The sequence below is a fragment of the Neoarius graeffei genome, chromosome 23 (genome assembly GCF_027579695.1).
Source record: "Neoarius graeffei isolate fNeoGra1 chromosome 23, fNeoGra1.pri, whole genome shotgun sequence".
Classification (NCBI taxonomy): domain Eukaryota; kingdom Metazoa; phylum Chordata; class Actinopteri; order Siluriformes; family Ariidae; genus Neoarius; species Neoarius graeffei.
In genome coordinates this window covers 14,076,964-14,103,307 of record NC_083591.1, presented here as the reverse complement: position 1 = coordinate 14,103,307, position 26,344 = coordinate 14,076,964, and the positions used below count along the sequence as shown (strand labels likewise).

At 39.9% G+C, this 26,344-nt stretch overlaps 1 protein-coding gene across 2 annotated transcripts; it reads left to right on the top strand.

The window, feature by feature from the left end:
* Nucleotides 1-1,902: 1,902 nt before the first annotated feature.
* Nucleotides 1,903-25,709, top strand: cul3b (cullin 3b). Of its 2 annotated transcripts, none has more exons than XM_060905821.1 (16): nt 1,903-2,180; nt 9,623-9,820; nt 11,235-11,348; nt 12,633-12,793; nt 12,956-13,070; nt 13,166-13,394; nt 13,542-13,687; nt 13,803-13,979; nt 14,722-14,892; nt 18,621-18,728; nt 18,883-19,007; nt 19,171-19,267; nt 22,360-22,494; nt 22,877-23,063; nt 23,965-24,110; nt 24,618-25,709. In XM_060905821.1, exons 1-16 carry the CDS (start codon nt 2,118-2,120, stop codon nt 24,747-24,749), a joined length of 2,304 nt encoding a protein of 767 aa, XP_060761804.1. In that variant the 5' UTR covers nt 1,903-2,117; the 3' UTR covers nt 24,750-25,709. The 2 variants fall into 2 exon arrangements, with proteins under 2 accessions (XP_060761804.1, XP_060761803.1); XM_060905820.1 differs by having other exon boundaries at nt 19,171-19,285.
* The last annotated feature ends 635 nt before the right edge of the window (nt 25,710-26,344 follow it).

The following is a 26,344-nucleotide window of genomic DNA, read 5'->3' as shown; positions in this document are numbered from 1 at the left end:
TTGATAATGCATTGGACAGTTTTTAATCTAATCCCAGTAAATTCAGTAATCTCCTTAGTTGTTTTCTTTGCTTGATGGAGGCCAATAATTTAAGTAACATCTTTTCCATGACCACGGGATACATGGTTATTTAAGAAATGAGAATCTACTCACTGCATCAGTTCAGGTTAAAAGAACTGTTGTCACCTGAAACACATGAATCACTGCAGTAATTATCCACTCACAGGCATTAAGTATTTGCTTATTTTAATCCAAATGGCAAAAATGATTCATGTTAAAAAAAAGTATGTGAAAATAATCCTGTGCAAAATGACCTGTGAAAATAAATGAATCTTTTGTAAAAAAAAAAAAATAATAATAATAATTAGTCCGGTGCAAAATTATATGTGAAAATAAACGATTCCTGTGTAAAATCACGTGTAAAAAATTCAATCCTGTGTAAAACCATGTGTGTAAATTAATCATGTGTATAATTCCATGAGAAAATAAATGAATCATGTATAAAATCACGTAAATAAATGAACACTGAGTAAAATCACATGAAAAAAGTGTATAATCACGTGTAAATAAATGAATCTTGTGTAAAATGACAGGATTACATTAGATGTAAAATACATGTGAAAAATTAACACATAAAATTACTTTTATTATATATTGTTAATTAAATGTGAAATTAAATTAATCATGTTTTTTAAATACATGTGAAAATAAATTAATTCTGTGTAAAATATCACATTTGAAAATAAATTAACCATATGTTAAAAAAATGAACAAATATGGATTATCTTTTTTGGTTTATCTTTCCTGCTTTTTGTCTTTTTTTGTCAGTGCTTTTTTATTTCTATTATCTCTGTTGTTGTTGTTGTTGTTGTAATTTTTATATCCCTTTTTTTCTTCTCCTGTCTTTCATTCCTGTAGCCTCTAAGGAAAAAAATGAAAAGGGAAGGAAAAGAAGAAAAAAAGGGGAAAGGAAAAAGAGGTTATGGTGGCTTCTTTGAAGAATCTAAAATATGAAACATATTTTGTTTTTTTAAACACTTTTTGTTTACCACATAATTCCATATCTGTTCCATATGTTATTTCATAGTTTTGATGTCTTCGGTATTGTTCTACAATGTAGAAAATACAAAATAGCCTATGAATGAGTGAGTAGGGGTGTACAAACTTTTGACTGGTACTTCATATACTACAAATCACAGATGCTCTATAAATCACTTAAGCATTTATGATTTATTGCTTAAATATAGTTTGCACTTTAAAAATCTTCCTCTTCCCTTTGTTCAGTACACATATCTTGTATTCACTGTCTTTGTCTGTTGTCTTTTGTTTTGTTACACTGTATAGCCCTTGTGTTTGGTATAATTACAAGAAAGGATTAAAAAGAAGTTTTTAAAAATGACGTGAAGAGTGTGAAACTGCATTAAACATTTCAATTCGTTTAAAAATGATTTTAGTATGCAGATATATGCAAACATAATTAGACACGCCCTAATTTGCATATATAAAGGGACCCTTTTGAAAAGGTTCCAGTGAGATCAGTAGTCCGACTCTTGTGAAATTATCCCACCTGCAGTGTTCATTCACCTTAAATGAAATATTAACATAAAAACAGGTGTCTTAAAAAATAAACATAGATATATTTAAATACACATTTCCTTCACTGTAAATTCACTTCACTTTTTGTTAATTTACTATAATTGTATGTTCATGAAGGTTGAAGTTCAGTTCTCGCGTTAAGTTGCTGAGATCATTACTCTTCCCTACCCGTATTCCAAAAGTAATCCCGCCTCCTACACTGTGATTGGTGAACCCTAAGTGTATCAGCACTAGAATTGGATGTTGTTTTTCATATTTCAAACACTACCCAATGAGCAGCGGGTTAACGCAATACGGGTGTATTCCTGTGAGACCTGTGCGGCCGCCATCATTGGACAGTGAAGCTAGAGTGCAGCCGAAAGCCCTAGTCGGTTGTCAACAAGTCCGAAGTGAAGCGGATTTCTGATTACTAAGAAGGTCAAGCCGAGGCTCATTATAGGCTCTAAGAATTTATCCCCTTGTCCGCTCGAGGAGACGACTTTCATGTGAACGCAGAGAACACCGCGGGGAGAGAGCTAAATATGTCAAATCTGAGCAAAGGCGGCACCAGAAAGGACACCAAGATGAGGATACGCGCTTTTCCTGTGAGTACTGACCGCTTACAGTGAGCGCTGAGCCGCCTGGGCCTTCACTGCCATACCGAGGCTTTAAGGCCTGTCCGCGTTGTTCCACCGCCCCAAAAAAAAAAAAAATAATAATAATAATGTCACAAATGCAAAAGTTAAATCATGTCACAAATACAACAGTGGGTTGAATTTAAATATTAATACTGAGAAATTAATATTTGAGTATCAATTAGTTTACAATTCTTATATTTGGCCTTCACTTGTTTTATGTTGAGATGACAACAAATGATAGCTAACGGCTAAACAAGCTAGCCGGCTAATGCTAGTCGACTAGCTACCGTTAGTTAGCGTTAGTTGTTCGGGATTTTGTCAGGAGGCCAGTTTAAAATTCCTCCACATTAACTTTCCACGTTACATTAACTGTAACTGTTTATTTACACTAAATATATTAAATACACACACACGGGTAATTAGGAAGCAGTGCGAGCTAGCTGAGTAAGTTAGACTTAACGATATTTAGCCAACTGACAGTTAGCTTTGGGTAAAGCAAGGATTTCTTAGCAAGCTTGTTTATTTTCTTTCTGTATTTTCTGAGCCTCATTTTACGAAAATGGGACGTTGTTGCAAATATTAAAAAAAATAATAATAAATGGTGCAAGACGAATTTAATGTCAGGTCATTAGTTCTCTGTCCTCGTTCAACTGTCTGGCCTGAAGCTGAAATATTTCTCATGTTTACAAAAGTTGTTCACTCTTAAACAGCAGTAAGGTTATAACAGCTAGACGACTTTTATTTAAAAAGGTTTAAAACGCATAGATATTGTCCTTTTTTGTGTCGGGTCTGATCATTGATGTCTTTCAGGACATAAGAGTTCTAATAAAATGTTTGATAATTGCAGTTAAACCATTCTTTAAGTGTAATTTAGAGTAGTAGAATAGAATAGACTTTTACTGTCATTGCACAGTGGGGTACAATGAAATTGTGGGCGCTCTACTCAAAACAGAAGAAACCTTTTATTTGTAGAAGAAACAACCTTTATTTGTCACATGCACACTTCAAGCACAGTGAAATTCATCCTCTGCATTTAACCCATCTGAAGCAGTGAATACACGCGCGCACACCCAGAGCAGTGGGCAGCCACACCAGAGCGCCCGGGGAGCAGTCGGGGTTCAGTACCTCACTCAAGGGCACTTCAGCCCAAGGCCGCCCCACGTTAACCTAACTGCATGTCTTTGGACTGTGGGGGAAACCAGAGCACCTGGAGGAAACCCACGCAGACACAGGGAGAACACATAAACTCCGCACAGAAAGGCTCTCGCCGGCCGCTGGGTTCGAATCCAGAACCTTCTTGCTGTGAAGCAACAGTGCTAACCACTACACCACCGTGCCGCCCAAACAGTGTACAGAAACAAATAGAATAAAAATAAATAAAACACATGAAAGGTGCCGTTTTCAGCGTGCAATACAAGTTAAAAAATGTTTCAAAATCTCATCTCGTTATCTGTAGCCGCTTTATCCTGTTCTACAGGGTCGCAGGCAAGCTGGAGCCTATCCCAGCTGACTACGGGCGAAAGGCGGGGTACACCCTGGACAAGTCGCCAGGTCATCACAGGGCTGACACATGGACACAGACAACCATTCACACCTACGGTCAATTTAGAGTCACCTAACCTGCATGTCTTTGGACTGTGGGGGAAACCGGAGCACCCAGAGGAAACCCACGCGGACACGGGGAGAACATGCAAACTCCACACAGAAAGGCCCTCGCCGGCCGCTGGGTTCGAATCCGGAACCTTCTTGCTGTGGAGCAACAGTGCTAACCACTACACCACCGTGCTGCCCAAACAGTGTACAGAAACAAATAGAATAAAAATAAATAAAACACATGAAAGGTGGCGTTTTCAACGTGCAATACGAGTTAAAAATTTTTTCAAAATAAGTTCTTAAAATAGTGCAGTGGTCCTTGAAGTAGGTGAAGGTGTGTGTGTGTGCGCATGTGGTTGTTTATGGTCTGTATGGCCCAGAGGAAGAAACTGTTAGAAAGTCTAGTGGTGTGGGATTTGATTGTCCTGTAGTGTTTCCCAGAAGACAAAAGGCTAAACAGGTGATGGGGTGGATGTGAGGGGTCTGAGATTATTGGGTTGACCCTTCTGAGGCAGTGACACCTTGAGATATCCAATATGCTATATGTTTGAAGGGTTAGAGAAACAGCTTTGGGACCCAAAGGTTGCTGGTTCAATTCCCTGGACCAGCCGGATTGGCTTAAGTGCCCTTGAGCAAGGCACCTAACCCCCGCTCCGGCAAGAGTGGTGGCATACCTTGTGTCTGATTAGCCAGAGAAAAACTCATGATGCGATTATCAGTTTGAGCATTGAACCCAACCAACTGAACTATATGCTTGATATGATTTCTTCACAGTTTACCTTGTTAAACTAGTTTTGCGCTGTAATTACAACAGCGTTCGACAACCCGTTATCATATCGTCTCACTGTGTGAGATGATCCCAATAAAATTTTGACCAAATTTATAACAGATTGTGCTCTTGTTCTACACACCACATTACCTTGAAAGTGAGCTTGAGGTAATTAGGACATCTTTTTGCATTTCATCATAGCTACAAATATGATCGTGGCAGTCCTGTAAGTTTCATGTCATCCTTTTGGCATTGTCGTCTTGGTGGCTTGAAGATGAACGCTGGTTTAGTGATCACGCATTGAGATTGTAATAAAAAATTGACTGATTTTTGCTCGTGTACGTTGCAGAAGAATTCTTTGACCGTGAGTGAGATCGGTTGTCTTCGAGCGTGTAATGTGACGTGCTCACCAGTGGGCAATTTAATGCCATTGCGACCAAAGTTGTGGCAGTGTTAAAGGACATGCATACATACAGGAGGAGACCATGGAATGTCAATGAAATTCTGCGACTTGTAGCGATGACGGGCAAAATATTGTTGGTAATGCAAAGTAGGCAGGTGTTTGAGGTGCTTACCAATCATGTTAGCCACCAATAATATGATGGCAAAGGATTACGTCTAGGATGCTGTTGACTGACAGATGATGCTAACGTTGAGTTCCTCAAACGTTTACTACAAGGAGACAACATCCATGACCGTGGTTCCTATCACTTCAACCATGTCAAAGTGGAACTGCAGCTCATCATTGTGGTCTCACAACCCCGAATTGTACAACTGCGCTTTCTTGCTGCAAGGCAAGTGATACAGCCAGCCATTGTGCTAACTAGACATCTCAACATTTAACTTGCCAGACGGCCTAAAACATGCCTTAAGAAAGCAGAAAAAAAAAATTGGCTTTGATAGATATATCTCTAAACTTTAAATGAGTTTGAAGTGTAGATCTGTCCATGTGCACTAATGTTTATGGTCTTGTGGCAAAATCGCCAACGACTGCTTGTTTCATTTTGGAAACATTTGCGCTGGGAAATGTACAAGACGGACACCTCGGCGACCCCAACCTGGAACGCCCATGAAGTGATGGTGACGAGCGACGCGCTAGATATATGGACGGCCCTTTAGTTATGGCACTCCTCTAAAAACCACCTATAGGGCGCTGGCAAAGGATGACCTGAAACTCATGGAAACATGGGAAATGGTGAAATGTGAATGAAAAAGGCAGAAAAATTTTAAACTCTCCTTGCCTGAAGTTTACTTTAAAGAATGGTTTTGTTTTTTGGTGATCCAACCCCATTTTCTGTATGAAATTGGATCACGCTGAACAAAAGACAAGCTGAATTTTAATTAATTAATTTATTTTTTGGAATCTGCTCTAGGGATGGCGAAAACTAAAAAAAAATCTTGACCGACCACCGAGCCTCATTAGCCGGTTAAAGTCGGTTAACCTATGAGTTTAAACAGGGATGCAAACAGCGCGCCTTTCGGCGGATGCCGCCTTTTTCACGGCTGAATCGTGCAGATCCGATTTTTTTTTTTTTTTTTAGGGGGGCGCGTTGGAGTGTCTGAATAATTTCATCAGAGTAAATTCTGGATTAAAATGACTAAATAAGCAAATGCCGTTACAGTCCATGAAACATAGGAAGTATGAGAAGAAAACAGTAAATCAGAAAGCTGCGCACGTTTTCGCGGAAGCTGCGCAAATGTGCGCAGCTTTCTGATTTACTGTTTTCTTCTCATACTTCCTATGTTTCATGGACTGTAACGGCATTTGCTTATTTAGTCATTTTAATACAGAATTTACTCTGATGAAATTATTCAGACGCTCCAACGCCCCCCCCCCCCCCCCCCCAAAAAAAAAATCGGATCTGCACGATTCAGCCGTGAAAAAGTCGACATCTGCGCCTTTAGTTTGTGTGGAGAGATATGATCTGCAATAACATGCATTGTTGGCTACAGACCGAAACATACTTTCAGAATGCACTGGCCAAGGCAGGACTAAACTCGATGTGCCTTCTAATAATAATTTAAAAAAACAGAATAGTAATTTGTAAGCTAAAAAGTCGAGCCTGATACTTTGAGACTTTTCTTTCGCCGAGTGGCAGCTGTCTTCAACTGGGGCGGCAGGGCGGGAGACATGACTGAATGGGTGTTTCTGATTTGTCAGCTGTCGTCCTTACACCGCATGGCATGCCCCAAGCGTTTACAACACAGAATTCCAGGTTCTCCGTTCAAATCGGCAGCTTCAAAATGATTGATTTTTTTTTTTTTAACCGACAACCAAAAAAAAATTAACCGGTTGACGTTGATTCGGTCAACCATCGGTCAAACGGTCATCGGTTAACATCCCTAATCTGCTCATATAATGTGACGATAATCTTGAACTGCTAAAATTGCATAGTGAGAAACAGGCTTCGGATGTTTAGATCAACTCGGATCATGGGTATTGCCAGCTCTTTAAAAAAAGGAAAAAAAAAGACTGGTTTCACTCATAGGAACCCGTGTAGCTGTTTGGACTGGATTTTTAATTTTCTTTCCTACTTTTTTTTTTTTTCTTTGCTACAAAACAAAAATGAGAAATACCTTATACCACAGTGCTGCAGAATTCTCAAATTCTGACCAATCAATTCTGATTGATTTATTAATTTTCTGTAATAACAGCTCTGACAGTAGATCCCTTTGCAGTTCAAATAACCAGTTTATATTAACCTGCACAGGCACTTGTATGACAGATGAGCTAGACTAAAGCAAACATTTCTGGAAGGACTGGCCTGTGTCAGTGCTTCATAAGTCAACGGTTTTCCTCCACATGAAAGTCTTCAGGACCGAGGACTTTGTGCATTCTGGTTTCTTGGTAACATGACGACTGTTTATGTCTGCTGTAATGAAAAGTCATAACAGGTGCTAACTTGTTTTGTGGATGATGCAAAACATTCAGCATAAGCAGTTAAACAGCATGATATAGTGTTCTTTGCGCAACTTAAAAATGTAATCGTTGTTGTGTAAGAGGAGCAGAACGCTTAATTGGTGCGATTGGAAAAGACTCAACTTCAGGCTGGTAGCCGTAAGTCATTTTGCATCTCGTTGCTGAAAACTACAGCTTCTCACTGATCCCTAATACATATGCCGTAAGTCATCAGTGACTTGAAGGTCAAGACCAGTTGATAAAACAGCTTGAAAGCAGTGCTTCTGCTTAGCTGAAATAACACACTGCAGTATTTCATGAGTCACTCCAGGAGCAACACTAAATCCTGCATTGGTCAATGATTCATTCAGCGCTTGTAATTATTCTTTTACGTTAATGGGAGTATATTTTAATCCGACTGTTTATTTTGGCTTGTAGACTTGAAATCTGATTCAAGCCACAGGTAACATGGCAAAGAAACAGGTGGCCATTTCGGTTAAGATTTTCACAATTTTATGGGGGGGGGTTGACTCAAAACGCCAAGTCTGGTTGACATTAGTAAATTCCACAAACCAGCTCTATGGTGCGGGTGGCCTGGCGAACCTTCATTTTCTTTTAACGGCAGATTCACTTTTGACTTACAATTATGATATTAACAAAATGTATTTAAATAAATGATCTATATTAGTGTGCATATATATTTTGAATATTGGGTATTACACTAGGGATGTCCCGATCAGGTTTTTTTGCCCTCCGATCCGATACCGATCATTTGATTTTGAGTATCTGCCGATACCGAGTCCCGATCCGATACTTCTTATAAGCCATAAAAAAATAAAGACAAGGAAAGAAACGGATCCAGGATGTTCCTCATTTTTTATTTAACACCTTATTTTAACATCCAACAACTCCGTTAGCAAACAGAGCACTTACGTGAGGCAGTTTGAACAATAAATAACAAATTTTTAAAAAATAACCTTAAAATACCTGGCAGGAATGTAAACAAATAAAAAAAATAAAGTGCCACAGTGCCGGTAATTTGCTTTTAAGAACACATCTCACAGTGGTGTACAGTAATTTCAATTAAGGAAATGAACGTTTTTCTTGATGAAAACAAGCATTTCTACCCTTTCAGGTTTGAGCCCGTTTCTTTTGTCATCCAACAGAAAAAAAAATGATCTCATGCTTTGCTTTCCGCTTCGAACTGCTTCCGTGTTCAACTTTGCCGGCAACAGGCAGCCAATAACCAATAGCGTCTCCGCTACAAAGTGATGTCATGCCGCACGCGTTGATGTTGCTGTGTTGAGACAAGAGGTCTGGTCTCACTCTGTGCCAACACATAGCTATTGATGTGTTAAAAATGAGAATATATTATATAGATATATATCCGATCCCTGATCGGGAGGCAATGCCCGATTCCGATCGAGTCTGAAACCATGTGATCGGGCCCGATTTCCGATCACGTGATCGGATCGGGACATCCCTATATTACACCTACTATAATTTTATTATTGGAATGTAAAATCAGTCGAACAGGCCACGCCCACAAGCAACAAGAACAATCCATACACTCGAAGCAAGTGTGGAACGACATCACTGACCTTGCGTCAAGCTTCAGGACTTAACTGTTTCTATTTTCTCAGCAGTTATAGCCTCTAAAGGCTGGATCAGTCTCTTTCATCTGAAAGCAATGCGTTTTTATTTATTTTAAGCATGTTTACATGCTCAACATTTCAGGTTGGAAATTAACGCAATCATTTAAGTAACACTTTTTACACAAGTTTAGTACAACACGTCTTTTATGCGTTATGGTAAAATTAAATAGTTGTTTTTTAAATTGAAATATTTAAAAAGATCCTTTCTCTTTGTCTTGCCTCACTGATTAGGAACGTCTCTCATGTGCGCTTATGTTCTTTTTGTCTTCATCTTCATCCTGTGACCCATTTTTGCACGTACTCCTTAAATATGTCTACTTTTCAAATTTTATATATTTTAGATTCGTCTTTTTTTTTTAAATTCTATTTATATAATTACATTTGTCTTAACTGTTAAAGCAACAGCCACCAAAGCAAATTCCTTGTATGCGAAAACGTTCTTGGCAGTAAACTCTATTCTGATTCCAATTCTCCCGTTCACCTTCTTGCTCAGATGACCATGGACGAGAAGTACGTCAATAACATCTGGGACCTCCTCAAGAACGCCATTCAGGAGATCCAGAGGAAGAACAACAGTGGCCTGAGCTTCGAGGAGCTGTACAGGAACGCCTACACCATGGTGCTGCACAAACATGGCGAGAAGCTGTACACAGGATTGCGCGAAGTTGTCACTGAGCACCTCATCTACAAAGTAAGAAAGCGCAGAGGAGGCACAGTTTGAGCTGCATCAAGTGAGAGATGGTTCAGGCTAGGGGTGGGCGATATGGCAAAAATGTCATATATCACGATTTTTTAACATAAAATCTCGATTTTGATTTTTTTATCACGATCTTCCATCGGAAAAAAAACCAAAAACAGGCATTTTGGGGCTACAAACCTTTCTGAACAGATTTTAATGAATAGTAGCAATTTTGCATGTGCAAACATTGTAAACACACTGATAACACTGATAAAGTGCACTACTGGTTGTGAAGACAACAACACTAAGTAAACATCACTCTGATAAAGTGAACATCCTCACTCTGATAAAGTGCATTCTTAGAATATAAAAAAAGAAAGTAAAATATGAAATGTTGAATAACACACAGTCTTCGGTTATTTTGAAATGATTTAAGTATGAAAACACCAAATAGCTTTTTGAAAATGGTCCAGACTGGTGGTGGGGAGGCTTCTGCATAGCTTTATTGTGGCTGTTTGAATGTTGCTAGCACCAGCCTCTTGTGCTCGAAATGTAGTTTATATTTAAAGAAGCCTTCCCCAAACTTGACAGCCAGAGACCTCTGCCCTCTCCCCAAAGAACCAGCGCGGGCACGGCGTGCCAGCCCCGCGCCTCGGGACGTAATTCGCCACGAGGCGCGCCGCGGGGCTCCGCTTAGGTTTCGTTTCTATCCCGAGCTCCAGCCCGACTTTACAGCGCCTCGGGACGAAGAGCCACGGTGCTCGGCTTTAGTTTCGTTTTCCCATCGGCGGCTCCAGCCCCACTTTGGACGCCCGTAGCTCGGGCAGGAGAGGTCCCAGCCTCCCCAAGCTTAGAATGTGTAGATTCCATTTCTGACAATAAATTCCGTTTCAGATGCATAATTCCACGATTTCCGTCCGTTTTCCGCGATCGCGGATTTTCAGTCCCTCTACAGGTTAAGGACGTCTTACGTCTGCCGCGTCGGCGGGAACCAGCATAGAACATCAAGTTATTGTACCCAAAGGGGAAAAAAATTATTGCGCTCATTGGCCAAGGCGATGTATATGATTTCTCCACTTTGGCAGATCGTCTGCGATCTTCTACTCGTTCTTATTCTTAACGATTTTATATCATCAGATCGCACACCCCTAGTTCAGGCTGTTGTGTTCAGCAGGTCTGCAGGTGCTATGGATCAGCCCTATCAGCTTTTTTTTAGATGAAAGCGCTACAAAATGCACATTTGCACCAGCTCATTTCTTTGACCCTAGGGGTTGTGTGGTGAAAAAATGAAGGTTTTTTTTTTTCCCCCCTCCCCTGATAAATTAAAGCAGTTTTGCTATTCATCGGAAAACCATTTTCAGTTAAGATTGTACTATTAGGCATCCATAAAGTTTCCTTTGATGAACATCACCTTTCTTAAACACAGGTACGGGAAGATGTTTTAAATTCGCTGAACAACAACTTCCTGCAAACTTTGAACCAAGCCTGGAACGACCACCAGACAGCCATGGTGATGATCCGAGATATTTTGATGTACATGGTGAGTTGAGTGTTCAGTGTTGGTTGAATGTTGCTCTTGGGTTGTTTTACAATCAGGGTACAAAGTTTGTGTCAGAGGGGTCCAAAATTCAAACTGGTTCTTGTACCAGTTTTTAAGTGAAGGACAAGTTAAAGAACAGATTTCAGGTAATTTTTTGACATATGTGTATGGTAGTTTTGTGTAATCTGCTATAAGATAAAGAAGATTGAGTGTAGCTTTAAGCAGGGCTGGGAGAAACAAATGAAGTGATTCTCGGAGAGGACTTTTTTTTGACAATTCAGAATCCACTACTTCCATAGTGCTTTTAAAGATAAGGCTGTAAGCTTTGTGTTAGTTGTCTCTAATATTTATGTCCCAATATCTTGACCACATTTTAGGATGAAAATCATTTTAGATATGTTATTTTATATTGAAAAATTAGCTGTCTCGGAGAGGACATTTTTTTTGACACAATTACATACGAATTTGATCAAAATAGTCTGAAAACTTACTGGCATTCAATATTAAAACTTAACTGTTTCCAATGATATGGAACCAAATATTTGTTTTATGGTATAAAGAATGATTTAAGTGCATCCCTTTTGGAGCTACCTGTGGTCAAAAAAGCACTTTTTCTAAATGACACGAGTAATTTTGCTAAATATGACACACATTGCCATGATATCAAAAATACATCACCAAAAATAACATTATCACCAATTTTTTTTTTTGCATGGTAAATAGAGCTATCACAGGGCTACAATAAACAACCAAGTTTATTTAGTCAAGCCTTTTGATATTGAAGATAATAAGTGTTAAATGTGGCGGCACGGTGGTGTAGTGGTTAGCGCTGTCGCCTCACAGCAAGAAGGTCCTGGGTTCGAGCCCCGGGGCCGGTGAGGGCCTTTCTGTGTGGAGTTTGCATGTTCTCCCCGTGTCCGCGTGGGTTTCCTCCGGGTGCTCCGGTTTCCCCCACAGTCCAAAGACATGCAGGTTAGGTTAACTGGTGGCTCTAAATTGACCGTAGGTGTGAATGTGAGTGTGAATGGTTGTCTGTGTCTATGTGTCAGCCCTGTGATGACCTGGCGACTTGTCCAGGGTGTACCCCGCCTTTCGCCCATAGTCAGCTGGGATAGGCTCCAGCTTGCCTGCGACCCTGTAGAAGGATAAAGCGGCTAGAGATAATGAGATGAGATGAGAAGTGTTAAATGTGATTTTTAGCTTGCGTACCCTGATTGTAAAACAACCCTCTTTCGTTTTGCTTATACACCGTGATCACGAGGGTTGCTTCTGTTGTGCTCGCAGGATCGTGTGTATGTGCAACAGAACAACGTTGAGAACGTCTACAATCTAGGGCTCATCATATTCCGGGACCAGGTGGTGCGCTACGGGTGCATCCGGGACCACCTCAGGCAGACGCTGCTAGACATGATCGCCCGGGAGAGGAAAGGCGAAGTGGTGGATAGGTAAGATCTCTTCTTGCTATGCAAAACTGCTTTTGTTAATTTGCATACATTGTAGATTTATTTGTTTAAATGTTATGCCTGATGCGAGCTTATTTCCTCTTGATTTATTTAATGTTAATGAACTGCTATCATAGTTATAAATGAGCATTTTGTTGTTATCAGGGGTGCCATACGTAATGCCTGCCAGATGTTGATGATCTTGGGCCTTGAAGGCCGGTCAGTCTATGAGGAGGACTTTGAAGCCCCGTTTTTAGAAATGTCTGCAGAATTTTTCCAGGTTTGTGTTGTTTCGTGTCATGCTTCATTATGAGCGTTCAGGAGTCCTGCTTTTTATATGGCGAGCTCATCAGTCTTTCTTTTCAATGCCATCAGATGGAGAGTCAAAAGTTTTTGGCAGAGAACAGCGCGAGTGTGTATATAAAGAAGGTAGAGGCGCGGATAAACGAAGAGATCGAGCGAGTGATGCACTGTCTGGATAAGTCAACAGAGGAGCCCATCGTGAAGGTGGTGGAGCGAGAGCTCATCTCGAAGCACATGAAGACCATCGTGGAGATGGAGAACTCGGGGCTCGTCCACATGCTGAAGAATGGAAAGACAGAAGGTTCGGTTGTGAGAAACGGATGCTTGTGGCTTTCTGGGATTTTTTTTTGTGTGTTTTTATTTTAACTTGCAAAGATTTTTTTTTTTTTTTTTTTCCCAGGTGTGATTTTTGTAGTGATGAATTCTGTGTGTGTGTGTGCACATGTAGACCTGGCGTGTATGTATAAGCTGTTTAGTCGGGTGCCAAACGGTTTGAAGACTATGTGTGAGTGTATGAGCGCCTACCTGAGGGAGCAAGGCAAGGCTCTGGTGTCTGAAGAGGGAGAAGGCAAGAACCCAGTGGACTACATCCAGGTATCCTCAACCTCCGTAGTCCATGAACGTGGATAGTTGGTCAGAGGAAAACTTTGTCCTCGTGATTTTTCAAATCCTGTGTGCGCTCTTTCTTTCTCTCCCTCCTCTGGTTTAGGGCTTGCTGGACCTGAAGTCTCGCTTTGACCGCTTCCTGCAGGAGTCCTTCAATAATGATCGTTTGTTCAAGCAGACAATTGCAGGCGACTTTGAATACTTCCTTAACCTGAATCCACGGTCACCGGAGTACCTCTCTCTCTTCATCGATGACAAGCTAAAGAAGGGTGTGAAAGGGGTGAGTCACCTGTTCTTTGGCCTTCACTCCTAATTTCATTCTGTTTGCCACCAATAAAGCCTAAACTACTTCCTTATCAGTTTATAGGACCTCATACAGTGACTAATCTATTTTGTGTGTCACGCTTGATTGAATCTGCGAGTTTCTAGGAATGAATCTTCTATCATAACGATATCTGATTACATTGTATCGCCGGTTTTAAGCACCGTGTTTGAAATTCCTGACAGTTTTCAGGATCTGGCTTTGTGAAATGTTTTATTCTTTAGAGTTGCTGTGATGGAGTTGAAACTGATGTGCAAGGCTGGTGTTTCTACGACGGATGTATTGCACTCTTCTGATTACTTGTGCTGCGCTTTTTATAATTTCACTGTTTTGCTGCTTGAATGAAATCGTCACCGCTTGCTTTGGCAAAGTGTTCTGTTTTTATTACAGTCAAAGCACGTGAACACTTTTTTTTCTCTCTAATTTTCATCAAAATTCTCGTCAGACCTTTTCTATCATTCATAGCAAGTAGGAGCATGCGTGAAACTATCCTGAAAAGACATTAATTCTTCGAATCATAACTCTGAACATGGTTATCAAGCAGGTTTTTTTTTTTATTAGTATGTTTACTTTTGATAGCTCTGAAGTATAAAATTATAGGCTTTGAATTTATACACACAGCACGTCTTAATGTTTTCATTATTTATCCATGATCATATTGTTAATGTATCTCTTTCTCTCTCCCTCCCACCCCTTGCAGTTGACGGAGCAAGAGGTGGAGTCGATCCTGGATAAAGCGATGGTGCTGTTCAGGTTCATGCAGGAGAAGGATGTATTCGAGCGCTACTACAAACAACACCTGGCCAGGAGGCTTCTAACCAATAAGAGCGTCTCTGACGACTCGGAAAAGAACATGATCTCAAAATTGAAGGCATGTCCTATTAAGCTAAGCTAACCCTAACCCAGCATTTTGTTTTTATACCTTCGCCACTAGGTTTTGGAGGCATTATGTTTTCAAATTTCTCTCCGAAATCTCAAGAGCGAGTGGTTGAATATTTTTGGAGGCTTGATATGGAATTATTGTACCCAGCAGAGGAACTGATTTTAGATTTAGGAACTGATCCAAACAGAGTCAAGGTCAAATGTCTAATAGTTTTTCTTAAGTAGCTTCCTTTCTGTTTGAAGTATATTTTAAGGGTATTTCAGGCACACCGTTAGTAACAAGATGGACGAGACTTGTCGATGGAGGCGTTGAGTTGTCTACTTGTTTACGTCACTGCTCAGTCTGGTTTTAAAGCTAGACTGCCTTTCAGATTTTTCAAGTGTAGGTCATAAAAAGAATTTTCCCCGACTCCCAATTATATAGATGAAAGTCTTCCGGATTTACCCGAAAATCCGGATATTTGACAAAACTCTTGAAAATCTCCAGTTTCCCGAATGGAGAAATTTATTTTTCGGATTTTTCACGTTCCTAGACGTGGCGTAATACTTCGCATCGTCCTTGCATGGGCGCAGTCCTTAAATAGCCCAAACATGGTTCATTGATTAAAGACAGGTGTTCCTTGTTAATGGCACGTGCACAAGCTAAGGTGCGCAGGACTGACACCGTTCTGCACAAGCGCAACACAATCGCACTTGAAAGCATGTTCAAGCTGCCAGTGTAGCTGCAGTTTTTTTAGTTGCGAATTACAAGTATTTCCTCGTGTTAATAATTCGCCATGTCAAAACAAGCAAAACTTTTCCTCCTTCTTTCGACATGAAGAGAGGTAAGCAATTTATTATACTTTTTTTTTTTTCCATCAAAGTTGCATTTTGTGGCTTTGAAGCTAAGTTTTAGTGCCGTTTCTAGAACACAGCATCAAGAAAACGTGGAAGAAACAGCAATAATGGAAGAGCCGGTTTCTAAGCTGCCTAAAACTAGCAATGGTAATTTTATTTTTTGTTACATAATGTACTCAGGCTGCCAGTCAGTGTGTGACACACACACACACACCCCTGAAAAATCCTAGCTACGCCCCTGATTTACATGAGAAATTTGGTATTCATTGGTGTGTTTAAATTTACTGACAATACGAACTAATGTAAACAATTGGCTTCAACTCGCATAAATATGAATTGGAAATTTTTAGTTCACTTTAGCTTCTGCAAATGCACAACTCTGCTAAAAGATTGATAAACGAGGCTCAACGTCCCCAACATTGAAACTTGAAAGCTTTAGAAACTCTAATAGACCTTTACTTTTTAACAGTACTGTTTTGGGATTTTGCTGAGTTTACCTTCAACTGTCTGATATTTTTCAAAGTAATGAACTGTGTAGCCAGGAAAATCACCGCGTTTTCTAAATGCATTCCTGAAAATTACTCATTAACTAGGGGAATTAAATTTGATATTTTTGACATGTTAATCATTAATGTACATGAAAGAAAAAGGCTTAAAAGTTATAACTTGTTTTAGTGAAAAGTACTAAAATGCACTGGAATGCAGGGGTTTGCGTGTTTGTTATTAATTTTTTAGGGGGTGCCCCCCCCGCCCCCCCCCCCCCCCCCCCAAAATCTTAGTTTGACTTTCAAAAGTTCAGGTTTTTTTTCTTTGCTCCACTTTGATCTCTACAATTATTTTGGTTTAATGGACCGAAAGCTACTGAACTCGAATCACAGACTTCCAATTGTATTCTTTTTTTTTTTTTTTTTTAAACAGAACAATGAATTTAAGGCCACATGGCCGTAAATTCTCCGCTATTTTTTCCTGCTTCACCATGACCCAGTTCAAGATACTACATCATGCATGACGTGGTGGGCTTTCCCTGTTCACATAAGGCATTGTGGGATACAAATTTGAAACGGGAGAGAAAAATGGAGGATGCGAGTGTGCGAATGAAACGTGAACAACCAACTACAGTCACGGAAAGCGAGAAGAAAAGGCGTTATGTTTATATACGAAGGAAAGGAAATGCAGGACCAAACTAATAAACATCCGCACTCGGCGAGCACCTCGGTGTGATCAGCTGTTCGTTTAGCGACAGAATGATGGAACTGTCAGTGCACGGTCAAAGGTAAACCTGTAGGTGGCAGTAATGCAACACTGTGGATGCCAGCTGCCGTAAAACCCAAAAGAAGAAAGTGGTAAACCTGCGCATGCGCGCGCGCACACGGACTTCCTCTGTCTGCTTGACTGCACGAACTGAGCGATTTCACACACATTATTTGCTCAGGAATTCCCTCAGATTAAATAACTTCCCAGCCACAGAATGGCCTGATAATATTTATACTGGTTTACCTCTGTCTGTCTGAAACACCCTTTTTCTCAGCAACCACAAATCATAGCCACTTGGTATCAAACTTCAGCTTGGGGTTCTATGCCGTGTGTACCGTTTTTCAGGTCTGTACCACAACGGCTTCCTGTTTACTGACTGAATGTATTCACGAAACACAGTGTGGATTTTGACGCTATTTCAAGAAGCAGAATGCTATTTCAAAATGACCATTTACCAGGATGCTATTTGAAATCCCCGGGGAGAGACACTGCTCTTTACTTCCTTGTTTCAGGGTTAATTATTTGCTGAAATCAACATTCATAATAAGTGTCCTATTGCTTCGATTGCCTGCATTCTGATATAAGTGAGAGCGCAGGGATACGTAAGTGAGCAGGTGCTCGCAGTTGATTTTGTTTTGTGAGATATTACAGAAATAAACACATCACAGTGGCCCAATTTCAGAGGAAACTAAATTTCACCAATTTTTTTTTTTTTTTTTTTTAAATAAGGCCGTCTAGCTTTAAACTGAATTTTCTTAAATCATGTTTGCAAATTTTAGGCAGTTAGAAAAACATTGTGCTGCGTTTTTAGGGCCTGCTGGTGGTTCGCTCATAATTGATGCATGCAGTACTGACTGTGCCATTCATTTGACCAACAATTTTGTCTGCAGCACAAATTGCCAACAGCGCCTGTATTTCTGAAACATGCCAATTTCTTCTTTAATTCCTCTTTCATCGACATCTTTCTGTTCCTGTTCACAATTCTGATCCTGTTCAGCTGAAGTGTAGCGTCAAGGCATGTTTTGACTCTTTCTTGCATTTCCACTTAAACCCCTCCTAATTAAACACCATTAAATTCTAGTATAAAAGCGCATGTGTGAATAGGGCTTACAATAATCGCTTTAAATATTTGCTGTGACCTGTCTGGCTTTGCGTATTTACAAAAGCAGGGTTTTAGATGATTTGGGTATTAAAGTGTCCTCTTCAAATGTTTAATTTATTGCAGCAGGTAGAGTTGCTGCTTCACAGCTCCCGGGCCCTTGGTTTGATCCGGAGTCCCTCCCTTTTTAAATTGTCGTTTTTGTACTTGCTTAAAAAGTCTTTCCGTCTGTTCTTTACATGGACGTTCGGCTTACAAATGTGTACAACTAATATACGGTGTTTCTTAGCTTTCCTTTTCTGAGGGTTGTTTTTTTTTTTTAAATAAATTTCTGTAATTCTCTTGTAGAATTTTAGTATAGTGCTCTTTGAGCTTTCTGCAGACTATATAATAGAACATTCATTAACGGTATCCTGGAGGACTGGGGGACATCAGTTTCAGTGCCAGACTGTATTAGCTTGATCAAATGAAATTCACGTGGACGGGAGAGACTGCAGGTTCCAATCAGTGTGTGTCTAAATGTGCAGACGGAGTGTGGCTGTCAGTTCACATCCAAACTGGAAGGCATGTTCAGGGACATGAGCATCTCAAATACAACCATGGATGAGTTCCGCCAACACCTACAATCAACAGAGGTAAGAAAGAGTGTTAAAGCACCCATACAGCTCTAATGGGATATCATGTTGGGTGCCAAGAGTTTTATTTGTACCCGATTGCAAGAGCATGCCTGAATAAAGCCAAATAACTACTTTTTGTTTTTTTTTTCCCCACCCAATTAATCTTTCCTAGGTGTCTTTGGGTGGTGTTGACCTCACGGTGAGGGTGTTAACGACAGGTTACTGGCCCACTCAGTCAGCCACGCCCAAGTGCAACATCCCCCCTTCTCCCAGACATGCATTTGAGGTTTTTAGAAGGTACAGTACACGAGTCATTGCCATTTTCCATAAAGTTCCGTGTGTAACTCTAATGTAAGTGCTTTCAGCAGAGTAAATAAAGTAATAGTCTCGCTTCCAACTCTTAAAGTAAAACTAGGGAACGTGTTTTATTTATAACTGACATTCTGTGACTTCTTTTCAGGTTTTATTTAGCCAAGCACAGTGGCCGGCAGCTCACACTGCAGCACCACATGGGCTCGGCAGACCTCAATGCTACTTTCTACGGGCCGATCAAAAAGGTATCAGTGTCAGCTCTAGTAAGTCAAGACCACTTTGTGTAACAGTGAGATTAGGCATGCACTTGGTTCTACTTTGATATTTTAACATGTATTATCTTGGATGCTTTTAAGTCTTGCTCTTGTACCTGTATTTTGTTTGACAGCTTTTTAAACTAGACAGCAGTGGATAGCTCCTGACCTGATGGTTTTGTTCATAGTTTGCCAGATGCTTTCATCACAGTTAAATTTTGCTCGATCATGTAATGCACATGACCTGACCAGAGCAGTGCTTATAATAATAATAATAATAATAATAATTTCAATTTATATAGCGCCTTTCACAAACCCAAGGACGCTTTACAAAAGAGTTACCACCCAAAAAAAAAAAAATATTAGGAAGAATAGTGTGAGGTAGAGAGAAGTTTTCAAGTTGGCTTTGAAGGAAGAGAGTGTGGAACAGTCACGAAGCGATTGTGGTAACGAATTCCAAAGTTTAGGAGCAGCAACACTAAATGATCTGCCACCCATAGATGCCAATTTAAAATGAGGAACAGTCAGAAGTCCACAGACAGAAGATCTAAGGGAGCGGGAGGGACAATACAAATGAATTAACTCACAGAGATAGGAAGGAGCGAAACCATGAAGAGCTTTATAGGTTAACAGCAAGATTTTGTATTTGATCCAGGAGATAACTGGCAACCAATGCAGTTGCTGTAAAACAGCAGTGATGTGAGCAGTGCGCTTGGTGAGTGTGAGGATTCTTGCTGCTGAGTTTTGAATGTACTGCAGGCGATTGAGCAATGTGGCAGGGAGACCATAAAAGAGAGAATCGCAATAGTCAAGACGAGAAAAAATAAATGCATTGACCAACATATTGGCATCAGTTTCCAAAAGAAAAGGGCGGAGACGAGCAATATTGCGGAGGTGAAAGAAAGCATTCTTAGTAATTAGTTTAAGATGGGGTTCAAACGTAAGGGTGGAGTCAAAGATAACTCCAAGGTTTTTTATAACTTGGGAAGGATGAATAGACACACCATCTACGTCAATAGTAAAACTGGAGAAATTCTGAACCTGTCTTTTGGTACCTACTAATAGAACCTCCGTTTTGCCAGCATTAAGTTTAAGGCAGTTCGTATACAGCCATTGCTTAAGGTCAGTGATGCAAGACCTTAGCAGCTGAACAGAGGCTATGGAAGGGGTGATAGTGATGTAGATTTGAATATCATCAGCATAACAATGAAAGTTAAGGCCATGGTTATGAATAATCTGGCCTATAGGAGAAACATATAATATAAAAAGAAGGGGACCAAGGACAGAACCCTGAGGCACACCTTGAGCAACAGTAGCAGTGGATGATTTATGAACACCAAAAGAAATAAACTGTTGCCTGTTTGCTAGATATGACTGAAACCAGGATAAAGCTAAGCCAGTAATACCAAAAGAAGATAGTCTGGAAATGAGTCTCTCATGATGTACGGTGTCAAAGGCGGCTGTGAGGTCCAAGAGAACAAGGACATTGAGATGACCAGCATCAGTTGAGAGCAGGAGGTCTTGAACAACTCTCAGGAGAACAGATTCAGTGCTATGCATATTACGAAAGCCTGACTGAAAGGGTTCATAGAGATAATTTTGAGCAAGGAAAGTATGAAGCTGAGAGGCTACAACTCTCTCCATTACTTTAGCTAAAAAAGGGAGATTTGAAATGGGTCTGTAATTGGACAGTGAAGAAGAATCTAGACCAGGTTTCTTTAGTATTGGTGTAACTGAAGCAATTTTGAGGGAGGTGGGAACAGTGCCTAAAGCAAAACACTGATTAATCAAATGAGCAATATAAGGGGAGATAGCAGATACACAAGATTTTAAGAAGTGTATGTTCTTCAGCTTGCTTTACTATATCAGATACCCCTTCAAGTTTATTGAAAATATGTCTTGACATAAGGTTATTTATCTAGGCTTTTTATCCCCCGCCGAAACGAAGTTTGGCGGGGGATATAGAAACAGGGTCCGGTCACGTTTTCATCTTTTTTTTTTTTTTTAACTACTGAAGATATATTCATGATACTTTGTATACATATCAAGCAACATGTGAACTGGTGCCTTTTTGCTATTTTTAGATTTTTGAAAAAAAAATTTTTTTTCAAATTTTACGTAAATAGATTTAGACTTAGTTTCTAAGAGCAGTGTTCGTTTCCGGAGCATATATCCAAAACTATTCCTGATATGGATTTGAAACTTGGTATACATGTTAACAAGGTGATGTAGATGTGGCTTTTCATACTAAGAAATTTAAATTTTTCATGTTTCCATGGAAACAATTTCAGACTTAGGGGTAGGTTTTGTTTCCGGAGCAGAACTTGAAAACTGTGAGTGGTATGGTCGTGAAAGTTGATTTATGTGTTGATTAAGTCATGTATATGTGCCTTTTTATATTAAGAAATGTGAGAAATTTTAATTTTTAGCTCACCTGGACCAAAGGTCCGGTGGGCTTATGCCATGGGCTGCTGAGGTCAGTGTAAAGAGGTAGGGTTGGTTTCCTGCAGAAGAACTTGAAAAATGTGGCGAATAATATCTTGAAACTTGGTATATAGGGTGGGGGATATAGATGACTGTCTTCTTGTTGATCTAGGCCTTTTTATTTTATTTTTTTTAAATGTGTGATGCTATTGATTGGTTGCACAGAATTTTAACCTCACAAGAATTGCCATTTCATTGAGGCAGAGCTAAACAGTAAAAGTCCAGCTGAGAATGTACCCAATGTAGAGAGCAAACAAATTTTACCTGACTCATTTGGAGAGGGGGGTGGTTTTATAAAATCATTGAAAGTAGAAAGTAAAATGTTACTGGGGGGAGATGGATTACTAAACTTCCTCTAAAGATTGCTGTTTTGGTGTGACACAAATTAGAGACGTATCAGAATGGTTCAGTGTGTTTGGCCGATCCTTTCTAACTGTATGTTGTGACTTGGGTATGATACAACTCGCTTGGTGGGTGAATTATGACAAAATTCATAATACGGGAACATAACTGGATAAGCCAATTTAAGGATAAATGCTGTTCTACTGCATTGTGTTCTCTCTCCTCTTCATCATCATCATCATCCTCATCTTCCCCAGGAGGATGGCTCAGAGGTGGGCGTGGGTGGTGCTCAGGTGACGGGCTCTAACACCAGAAAGCACATCCTCCAAGTGTCCACCTTTCAGATGACCATCCTTATGCTCTTCAACAACAGAGAGAAGTTCACCTTTGAGGTATTTTCTACACACACACACACACACACACACACACACACACACACACACACACACACACACATTAACTTTCTTGTAATGTAAAGTAATACAGTTGGTGGATTTTTGTTTTAAAAGCAATGAATAAATGTTCAGCTCAGTTAATGGCAATGTAAGCAATATTTTGAAAATAAATGAACAAAATTCTCTGTCTTGGGGTGAATCCTTAATATGGCAAGAAATTGCCTTTTTGTTTCAACTAATCTTGACCTAATCATATTTTTTGCTCAAGTTTCAGCAAAAATGTATTGGGAGACTGAACTCGATGAACATGGACACTTGAATGAACTTGGCAGCTTAAATATCCTAAAAATTTCGCTTTGCCTTTTCCTTCTTCTTGCAGGAGATCCAGCAGGAGACGGACATCCCGGAGCGAGAACTGGTGCGAGCGCTGCAGTCTTTAGCCTGTGGGAAGCCCACTCAGCGAGTGCTCACTAAGGAGCCCAAATCTAAGGAGATTGAAAACGGCCATGTATTTACAGTCAACGACCAGTTCACCTCCAAACTGCACAGAGTAAAGATTCAGACAGGTATTGTTACACACAACAACCCTTCTTATATTTTTATATGTTGGTGCTGATGGAACGTTTAGCATTTTTTGTTTTTGTTGTGTGGGTTTTTTTTCTTTTTTTTCCCCTCTTTCCTGACTATAGATCCAGGAACAATGTATAGATCAAGTGTCAAATTTCCCATTTGATCCATTTATCTTCATTTTTATTCCCTGGTCGGGTTACAACAGAAAAGTCTCATCTCATTATCTCTAGCCGCTTTATCCTTCTACAGGGTCGCAGGCAAGCTGGAGCCTATCCCAGCTGACTACGGGCGAAAGGCGGGGTACACCCTGGACAAGTCGCCAGGTCATCACAGGGCTGACACATAGACACAGACAACCGTTCACACTCACATTCACACCTACGGTCAATTTAGAGTCACCAGTTAACCTAACCTGCATGTCTTTGGACTGTGGGGGAAACCGGAGCACCCGGAGGAAACCCACGCGGACACGGGGAGAACATGCAAACTCCACACAGAAAGGCCCTCGCCGGCCCCGGGGCTCGAACCCAGGACCTTCTTGCTGTGAGGCGACAGCGCTAACCACTACACCACCGTGCCGCCCCCAGCAGAAAAGTCTCAAATTTAATTTAAGGAGAATTTTGTGACTTTGTTTGATTAACCAACAGAATTTTTTTTTAAATACGCACAGAGCTGTCAATTTATTAGTTAGCTGATAGTTTGATGTATGTAATAAACTGCTAACTTGGCAGATCTGTACAGTCTGGCTTCAAAAATGTGTTCAGAATGTGCTTAACTCTCAGCAGTTGAGAAACACTGTCTTTTTAAAGTAGTATAGCTACATTATCCATCATTCTCCCTGATGATGTGGATACACAAGGCTCATGGCATGCCATGCTGTATCTATTTGGTTTGCAGTCGCTGCTAAACAAGGTGAATCAGACCCTGAGAGGAAAGAGACACGGCAGAAAGTGGATGACGACAGGAAGCACGAGATCGAAGCAGCCATCGTGCGCATAATGAAGTCCAGGAAGAAGATGCAGCACAATGTGCTTGTAGCAGAGGTATGATTTTAATTTATTAATTAAAATGGCTGCTTTCTGTAATCCACCAGTTGGCACACATTAAAAGGCTCCGTAATCATGACTGCTAAGAGGACAGCTAGTGTGTGTTTTTGTTTAGTTTGTCAGAATTATGATCATTGTTTGTTTTAATTATTAGTTACTGCAAGTTTTTACTAGTACTTGTTGTGGTATAAGAGGACTGAAGCCCATATGAATGGTAACTAAATAAAAGTAACTCTGCTTGTTGTAGAGGTGTATCACGCCACCACACCATCGGTTATTTTCCTATAAGAGCCTGGTGCCAAGTGTTTTATTCCTTACTTAGCCCCTTGTTGTAATGCCACAATTTTTTGAGGTTGGAATAAATTGCTACCATTTCAGCAATTTTAATCTTGCATGTATTTATACTGTATTCAATATACTTTTTGTAGCAGAATGTAAAAGGTGCAGAATGTGACTGTAAAATATATTCATATAGAATAATGGCTGTCTGTTCTGTTCTTTCAGGTCACTCAGCAGTTACGGGCACGATTCCTCCCAAGTCCTGTGGTCATTAAAAAACGCATCGAAGGACTTATTGAGCGGGAATACTTGGCAAGAACGCCAGAAGACCGCAAAGTGTACACTTACGTAGCATAAATGTGGCATGAATTTCAAATGAAACCTGGTGTGGAATGAAAGAGAGCGTGAGAGTGTTATTTTTGGGACTTGATTATGAGCATGAACTGGGAGGTTTTTGTGTTTAGGTTTTTTTTTTTTTTTTTTTTCTTTTCTGTCACTACTGGGGGAAAACTGAGAAGTTAACCTTTAACCTTCTGTACGGACTCATTTTAAAAAGTTCTTAGCGATTCACACAGAAGCCTTCCAAAGCCTCCAGGGAGCTGGATGAGATTCAGCTCGGGCTCGCAGATGAGGTGTCCGTCTCTGTGAGAGAACTGTGTAAGAGTCGGAGCCTATAAACCTGAACCCAGAACAACAGAAGTGCCCAAGTAAATGTAGAATAATGACTTTCCAGCATGGGACGCCTTCCGAAGACCAATCAGGTTACAGTGAAATATGTATACCTTCCCACATTTATTTTTGTTAGTTTAAGCTTTTTTCCATGTTGGTGTAAACGTGTTTGTGGTCTGTGGCACCATGTTGGTTGTACAGGTTTAACCCTTGCCTGCCTGCAGAATATTTTAAAAATGGAGGCTGGGTATCAGAGAGCCATATTAGTTGCTTTGGAGCATGCCTTTTCTGACAAGGGGTGAAATAACTCTCTTTCAAGGTTTCTAAAAGAAATGGATTGGTCGTGTCCTTTGTTTTAACTTTTTTCGTATTTGGCATGGCCAAATGTAAATTTAAATATTAGCTTTTTTTTTGTAGGGTCCTTCTGATGCAGTTCCATTATAGGGGTTGGGTTTTTTTTTTTTTCTTTTTTTTCCTCTCCTGGTTTTTTTTCCGGCAGCAGAAGGAACTTCTAGAGCATTGTGTCTAAACGTGTACAAATTGTAAAATAATTGTTATTGTACTCGCTGAAGTGGACTGTACAGGGCCTTGTTTTCATCATTGTTAAATGTAGAAAAAGGAGTTAAAAAATAAATGGATTTGCTGCTTCGGGTCATCTTTTGCTTTCTAATGATGGTCCTAAGAAATTCCAGTTGAAGCAGTTTAGGCATGCATCTCTGAAATTTCACTATTAAAATTTAAATGGTGCAAATGTTTGTGATCCAATACAATTCTGGATGAAGAAAGGAAAACGTACCTCTATTTTACAGATTGTGTACAAAAAAGGACAAATAGGTTTGGGGTTTTTTTTGGGGGGGGGGGGGGGGGGTGTAAAAGGAAGAATTTAAAGTTTTGCCATAACATCTCCCGGTTATAATGGACATGTTAATAATGTATTAGGCAGTTATTACAACTGATGTCCCAGAAGCTGCTGAGGATATAGAAGAAGCAACTATAAAGGCAACGGGCAACTGTCGTCATTTAGCTTCTTCCACTGCTTAACTTATAGTATTGGACTATTTTTAAAGCTTGTGATAATGTGAGATCTAACATACTAAATTAAAATTATTTTGCCAGAAGGGTATACATTTTTCCATCTTTGTTCAATATTGTCACTGCATTAAATTCTGCAAACATTATGCATTGGGATTTCACTAAATTCATTAATCCATTATTTAATAAAGAATAATTTACAAGATTAAACTCAAATTTGGTTTGGACTAACATTTAATGAATTTATCATG